Here is a 7,536-nt window from a genome sequence, read left to right as displayed (position 1 = left end):
GTTTCGTTAACTTGCGCACCAATGACTTGACACCAACATCTCCAGCTGGTTTTAAGGGAAGTTTCCCAGCGGGTTTTTTCATTGTTGACATGATTAGTCGATATTAATTGCATTCATGCAGATTTACTCCACAGCATGTGCCGCATATGCTGCATGCTTACGCGGTCACCGTTCGAAGTGCTAAGGTGGAGTGCACCCCAATGTACATAAGTGCTTCTGGTTCTGTTACAACATGTAAATGAACTCACATATGTTTTGAAATTGCCTTTATCTATCTATTGTTTCTTCTAGCGTTCCGTCTGAAGATGGGTAGGTAAGTCAAACGAAGCCATGCTGACTCATCTGGCTTGTTTGTTGTAATCAGAAGTATTGTCACCCTAACCCCTAATCATTAGGTTAACGTGGGCTTGTACCACAGTATAAAGCCGCGTGCAAGGTCGCAACTGTAAAACAGGTTTCCAAGGCAGTCGTTCTTGACCTTCCTCTTTGCTGTCTCTTCTTGTAACTCGTGCATTGGGACCTGCCCTTCGGTATTGCAATGGCTGTCAGGCATTCAGCGAAGGAGCTGTCCACACACCTGACATCTAAAATATGCTCAACAGTCGGCTTGCGTTACATGGTACGCCCTAGCTCGAGGAATGATGCTGTCAGTCTTTCTGGTCCATTTCGAGATGGCGCCATGGTATTGTAGGGTTTTGTTGTATAACATTGAGGTTGTCCCAAAGTTGAGTTTGAGGCTGAAATGGGTGATTCTCCATATCAACGTGACAAAGGAGATGTTAATTGCTTACTGCTGGACTGAAGTGCTCGCCGAGGACTCAGAACGCACTTGCTGACCTTGCTATCGTCAAACAAGCTGCAAGTGTGCTCGAATGTCATAGTACAGCCCTGAACTGTGGCTATCTGTGTTTCTTGAAGTCCCTTCCTCAACGCCTTCGTGAGAGGATGGAAGCCTTCCCTTGTGCTGATATCCTCGCTATCGGATAGCACTGAACCCTAGCTCAACTTGAGCCATGCTTGCAGGGTTGCAAATCGGACCCAGCTCCATATTCGTATGATCCACCTGGCAGAAATCATCTTTTCGTGCCAGGTGCGTACACCAAGGCTGGCACGACCGTATTCAAATACCTGCCGGTCGAACCGCTAACATTCTGTCCACCAATAAGCTTGTAACTTCTTCGACAAACCTGTTGCGCACGTATTGCAAGAAGCGCTCTTTCGTTCTATGTCCACACATGTTAGTTCTGGTAGCGTTACCTGTGCGCGACGTTGATGAATAAACTTGTCACAACACCCTCTGACTCCTGGGCCAGGCTGTTCATCTACAAGCTCCTCCTGTATGCTGGCGTGTTGCGATTTCCGAGGGTTTGTGGAGTCTGTGGTACATGCACCAGAGAATCCTGCTCAGACGCAGAGATGCGAGGACGTCGGCACCACTCATTCGTGCGCGCGTGCGCGCATAGACTGAGGATCCGGCGGAGCGTCCGGCGAACATGCGAAAGATAATCTCTTACTCACGGGAGGTTGACGAGGAGGATGGTGGGGTATTTCATTCGTCGGCATCCCCAAGTGAGCACAGAGTCGCTAATTTTGCTTACTGGTCGAGTTCAAACGAATTTCTCACATGCGCAGAGCACCACCGGGCAAACTAAAAATTAGCATGAGTTGCACACCAGCCTCAATACCGTGGAGTGTCAGCGGGTTGGGACCGCCAGGCCTGCAGTAAATGGCATATTGCTCACAAGAGCCATGACGCCGAAAGCTCGCCCATACTCCTCGGCCCCACTTCTGCAGTGCACGTTGGTGGCAAACTGAATTTTGCACACCTTCCTCCATCGTACGCTGCTATACATCGCCGAAGTGCGAGCAACTTCGTCGCTGGCTTACGCACATGTCCAAACATCTTGTGTGACAGCGGGTTGCATTGTGAGTCAGCGATTGGTAGTACCATGGTGATCCCGCAAGGCAATCAGCAGGGAGGCAGAATGGGCTTCTCATCCTCGGCTGTGAAGTAACACCAGTCTTGCATTCACGAACCGGCGTTGCTGTGCGAGCAGCTATCAATTAGGAGGCACAGCATGCCACGAAGACGTTGTGCTGTGACTGCCAACATGAAAACGGTGCTGTATTTCATGGTGTTGCATCCTCGGAGACCTTTAAATGTTCCCGCTCATGCATGTTTGGCTATCCGAGTAGCTTGTGATTGGCTGGCTGTTGTGCAGGCCCGGTGAACATCCATGAGCGAGTGCTGCGGGCGATGTCCGTGCCCGGACAAAACCACAGAGACCCCTGGTTTGCGCCTTTCTTCAAGAGCATCCTGCACGAGTCTAAGTACCTATTTCAGACAGAGAAGGGAACACCATTCATCTTCCCAGGTGCAGATCCCCATCCAATGCTCCTCTCGCTTCTTGCTTGCTCCAGCAATCCCTGATGGTGTTTCTTCGTGTTGCATGTTGCCTGTCAGTTTTGGGTGCCCCTCCGTAGCTCGAATCACGGGTTCTATGTCACCCTCCTACCCCTTCTTGCTTTTTCTCGCAATCCCTGGTGGTGTTCCTTCGTGTAATGGTTCCCTCTCACTTCAGCGTGTTCTTTCGTCGCTTGAATCACGGGTTTCATCTTACCTGGGAGCCCCAATCGCCCAAGCCGTCAATACAGAGTGCTGCGTCGATGCATGCCTACATGGAGAAACAAAAGGCTGTTTTTTGGCAGCATCAGCATTCCCTAGTAGGTCTTGGAGTTGCCAACGCCCATGTGGATGCGGTATTGTCTCCAAACAATACACATCATCAGCTGAGCGTGAGCGCTTGCAGGCACTGGCACGGGCGGCTGGGAGGCAGCTTTGACCAATACTCTGTCTCCGGGTGACAAAGTTGTAACGTTCCGTTACGGACAGTTCAGCCATCTGTGGGTGGACATGCAACAGCGGCTGGGCCTGGACGTCACCGTTATCAACTGTCCCTGGGGCGACGGCGCCCATGAGGACAAGCTTGCAGAGATCCTCAAGGAAGATATCAAGAAGGAGATCAAGGCGGTGTGCGTTGTGCACAATGAGACTGCCACTGGCATCACTTCCGACATCCCAGAGGTAAAGTTCCCTCTCTATCGCACATGCGTACCACAGACAGTCACCTTCATTTTACACCCATTGAGCACGGGGTACCTCGGGCTGGGCGGATGACGACGTATCTTTTTACAACACTACCGCATCCAAATAGGCATAGCTCTTATAATATCCTGGGACGACATGCTTACTGTGGTCTGTGGTCTGTTGCATTCTGGGGTGGGTTCGCCTCAATGCGTGGACAAGGAAAACTGCGGCACCGCCGGAAAACCTACTGTGTCGACCACAAACTTTTTTATTTATGGTTAAAAACATTCTTTTGTGCGCAGCAGATCTTGCTTTTTTAACAATAGGTTGTCAGACGCCAACAAAGGTGCTAATCTTTTTGAACTGCCGTTAGCGTTTAATGATCTTGCAGTCTAATTCTGTGGGACCAAAGTAGCCATTCCCCTCTATAAGTTGTGCAGCAACCCGCCGGGGATTTTAAAAATTTTCTGAATAGATAAATAAATAGATAAATATGAGTAAAATCCCTTCAGAGACTACACGTGAAGATATCGGAACTTTTTAACTTTTATGATTGTTAGATGGCTATTCTCAAGTTCAGCGAAGAGCACTCGTAACCTCATTCCTATAGCCAACGAGCCTCAGAATGCGGTGAGTTTATGGGGTGCTTATTAGGACGATAACCGGCCTGCAAAATTGATGGTGGGGTTGGATCAGCTGCAAGCAGTTTCAATCCCCACAGGGGAACCCGCTCACGCAGGCTTGTTCGAACATTGGCGTGCTGATATAGCCCCAGGGTCTTGCAACCACCCCGATAGTACATCAACCCGCAGCATGACTGGTTTTCAATGACGCAATCTCCACACCTTCTACCTCACACCTTTGCGTCACACCTTTGCCAAGCGAAGACGCTGAACAGCTCACACAATATCATCACGCCTGTCTAATCTTCGCACCAATGGCTGGCATGCATCACAATCCACAATGCTGCATGTGCCAAGCGACATCCAAGTTCATGCTGACAGCCATACTTGCATGACTTTTTAGGGCCTGGAACAGGGTGCTGATAGGTTATGTGCTGCAGGTTCGCAAGACAATGGACTCCTGTAGCCACCCAGCATTGCTGCTCATCGACGGTGTGTCGTCGATAGGTGCTCTGCCGTTCAAGATGGACGAGTGGGGCGTGGATGTCGCCGTGACAGGGTCGCAGAAGGCTTTGTCCCTGCCGACAGGCCTTGGATTTGTGTGTGCATCAGAAAAAGCGCTCTCGATGATGAAGTCTGCTAAGCTGAAGCGCGTCTACTTCGACTTCCAAGACCAGCTCAACACGAACCCCTCAGGGGGGGTGCCCTACACCCCTGTCCTGCCGCTCCTCTACGGCCTGCGCGAATCGCTCTTCATGCTGCAAAGCGAAGGCATCACGAACACCTGGGCGCGGCATCACAGGCTGGCCGAGGGCACGCGCAAAGCCGTTGCCGGCTGGGGCCTGGAGCTACTCTGCACCAATCCGCGCTGGCAGTCTGACTCACTATCCGTCATCAGGACCCCCGCGGGCGTTGACTCGAACGATGTTGTCAAGCACGCGTATGCCAAGTATAACCTGTCGCTCGGGGTGGGGCTCAGCGAGGTCAACGGGAAGGTGTTCCGTATCGGTCACCTTGGCAACATGGATGAACTGATGCTCATGTCGGCACTCAGTGGTGCTGAGATGGCAATGATCGACTCAGGGGTGAAGATCACACCGGGATCTGGCGTCTCGAAAGCGATTGAGTACTTCCAGAAGACTTCCAGCGTGATCAGGACTCGCTGATCTGGCGCTTTCTTTGGAATGGCGTCATAGTTGCTGTGTGTCATCAGTGCAGCCACTGCAAACCGAACACGCGCATGTGGCACCATAAATGCACATCCTGGCAGCAGGGTGTTGCATTGATGTGCGATGGGCTTGGTTAAAATTTTGAGAGGTGCTGGGAGGAAGGTGGTGCCAAGGATTGCAGTGGCCCGTGCATTCACTCATGACCACCCTCTGCACCAGGGTTTGCGCTCCAGCTGAGAGAGCCACAGCCTTTTTGTGCCCATAGTTTATGATTCAGTGTGTGCGAGTTGCTGTGGGTACCCTAGCGATAGCTGATGAATCCACACTGATAGGCTGCCTGCAGTCGCAGGATGATTGTACTTCTGCTCATGTTGATGTGGCCTGTCGCAACACGTGACCTTGCCCACCACCCTAATGCGAGTGAGGAGATTTGATTAGATGGCGCCCATCTGTGTGCTCTGTTGGCGCGGGGGTAGTCATGCCTTGCTAAGCCATGGAAGCTCGCATGCCATCGTCACATAGGGTGGAATGCAGTGACCCCCATTTTCCAGAGGAGGGAATGTTGCCAACGTGCTGTTAACAAGTATGGATGGCAGGCAGCAAACAGCAAGGACCTGAGTGGTGCAACAGACACTCCAGCACCTCACGACCATTACACTTCCGCGCATCCGTTTTAGCGCATCAATTGATACAGCGCGATCCACAAACATAGCTATGGCATGGATGGAAGCACGAGCGGATGCTACACTGGCTTAGGAGCAACCTGACAGTGACGAGCGAGCTGTCACCGTCCGGTGCATAAGCCCGTCAAGGCATTGTCCACCGTGCCTCCTTGGCGCAGTACTGGAGACCTCATAATGTGAAACAAAACGTAAACTCACTCAGCCGTCGAGCACTCGGAAGGGTGCCTCGCTTAGTACTGCACGAGACTTGCATCGTGACATCACTCGTAATAAGGTGCCACAAGTGTGAAGCATCCCTCGTAGAACCTCAGGTCGCGCCATGCACGCCAGCCCATGCTGAACAAGTCATCTACTTTGCTGAAGCTTTTGCTGCAGCCTTCTTGGCAGCCTTCTCCTCTAGAGCCTTCTTGTCACTACACAGACGAGAATTGCCGTCACCACAAGTGGGAAGCTCGACTTTGGACGATACAGCACAACAAAATGATGCTCAGGCAACGGATGCGCATACGCAAGGGCTTTGCACGGCGGTGAACGCAGTAGTCAAAGGAGTTGGCGTTCGCGCAACCGCGCTGCCAAGAAAACTCGAGTATGGAAATACCTGCCCATCTGCACTATGACAGCCGAGCTACAATGGTACATATATCAGATATGCAATCAATGGCAACAGAGGGAGAAAGTTTGGGGACAACCCCACCAACGAACACTGCCCAAAAGTGAGTAGCATTCATGCACAGTACCCAAGCTCGAGTTCAATGCTCGTGATGGTATGCTGTTTGAAATTGCAGAAGAATATGATGACTGTTACTCGGGTTTAACGCATCGAAATCACATGTGTGCTGCCTGGACTCACTCAGAAGTTTGGGGCGAGCGTTACGACAGCACATTCTCAATATCGCAAGAGTCGGGAATTCGAGCACGACTGCGCTAGGTCAACTCAACATGGCCTGAAAAACACTCTAACATGCGCAGACGCGCGAGAAAGAAAGGCGTTACCGCTCATTGCGTTGCTGAGGGGTGAGGCCATCGTCGTGCTTGGTGCCATTCTTTGCATTACGAGCAGCTGCGCGAGCTCGGTCAGTGTCACGCTGGTTACCACGCGACATTTTGTTAGAAGCAGGCTAAGGGTTGGTTAAGACAGCAATCCTGTCGCCGTGCGATATACTCTGGCAGGCGTCAGAGCCACCTGTGGGCAAGCTAAGCTGAACGATGAACATAATATTTAAACATACCCGCCCAGTTTCTAAAAGAAACCCTTTGCAGCATTGAACTCCTGCGGGCAGCACCAACTCGTACTCTTGTTTCGTCCTAGACCCGACCAGAAGCAATGACTCGGAGCTTAGGATGACCCCAGAGACTCTGCCAGAGACCCTGGCAGAGTTACGGGCAACTGCCCTGACCGCTTTCCGCAATACGATGGCCCTGATTTTGATGAAACGGTTTATGATGCGCGGAAACTTGTATCGCAGTTGCCTATTACAAAAAATCCATGTATCGCTGGATTGTAAGTGTCTGTAAAGAGCGGAGGGCAGCGCTGTCCACGCACTTGCCCGACCGTTTGCCACAAGCGGCAAGGCTTGCCACGAACGCCTGCATTTCCGTGCAAGGCAACTGATGCAGATTCAAAAAAGCGAAAGCACGTTCCCGTCGGCGTCAGCCGGAACTTTGTACGGAGTAACTTGCCACAGTACGTGCCAGCACCTTTGCGTCCCCTGTCGTCAACATCGGCATACGCATGTTGGCGACGCTTCCTGGTACCCAGCACATCGCTTACACATGGCGACCAATCCCGGCATATCAACTTTATTCGGCGTCAGACGTGCGACCATTCGACCACACACCCGTCTCTTTATCAACATGCGTACGTTGTAGGTTGGACCTTCGTTCTCATGGCAGCTGATGTCGTCGACAATGTCTACCAACACGGCATAAGCGGGTGATGCCAGCAAAAGTAAGTGGTGGGCAGCACTATCATT

General features: G+C 51.6%; 1 protein-coding gene across 1 annotated transcript; it reads left to right on the top strand.

Annotated features, from left to right (window-relative positions):
• The first annotated feature begins 554 nt into the window (after positions 1 to 554).
• Positions 555 to 4,877, top strand: LOC149809941 (uncharacterized). The gene is made up of 5 exons (XM_089994526.1): positions 555 to 619; positions 1,024 to 1,090; positions 2,223 to 2,375; positions 2,811 to 3,085; positions 4,152 to 4,877. The coding sequence occupies exons 1-5, from the start codon at positions 617 to 619 to the stop codon at positions 4,875 to 4,877; spliced, it is 1,224 nt and encodes a 407-aa protein (XP_089850652.1). The 5' UTR covers positions 555 to 616.
• Positions 4,878 to 7,536: the final 2,659 nt, after the last annotated feature.

This window comes from Nuphar pumila, unplaced genomic scaffold, assembly GCF_984573655.1.
Source record: "Nuphar pumila unplaced genomic scaffold, dmNupPumi1.hap1.1 HAP1_SCAFFOLD_656, whole genome shotgun sequence".
Classification (NCBI taxonomy): domain Eukaryota; kingdom Viridiplantae; phylum Streptophyta; class Magnoliopsida; order Nymphaeales; family Nymphaeaceae; genus Nuphar; species Nuphar pumila.
This window is presented reverse-complemented; position numbering and strand designations above follow the sequence as displayed.

What these genes read in the sequence shown, in the direction of transcription:
- LOC149809941 (XM_089994526.1), top strand. An exon ending in AAATCATCTTTTCGTGCCAG is followed by an intron (nt 1,091 to 2,222) that starts GTGCGTACACCA and finishes GCTGTTGTGCAG; the next exon opens with GCCCGGTGAACATCCATGAG. An exon ending in TCACTTCCGACATCCCAGAG is followed by an intron (nt 3,086 to 4,151) that starts GTAAAGTTCCCT and finishes TATGTGCTGCAG; the next exon opens with GTTCGCAAGACAATGGACTC.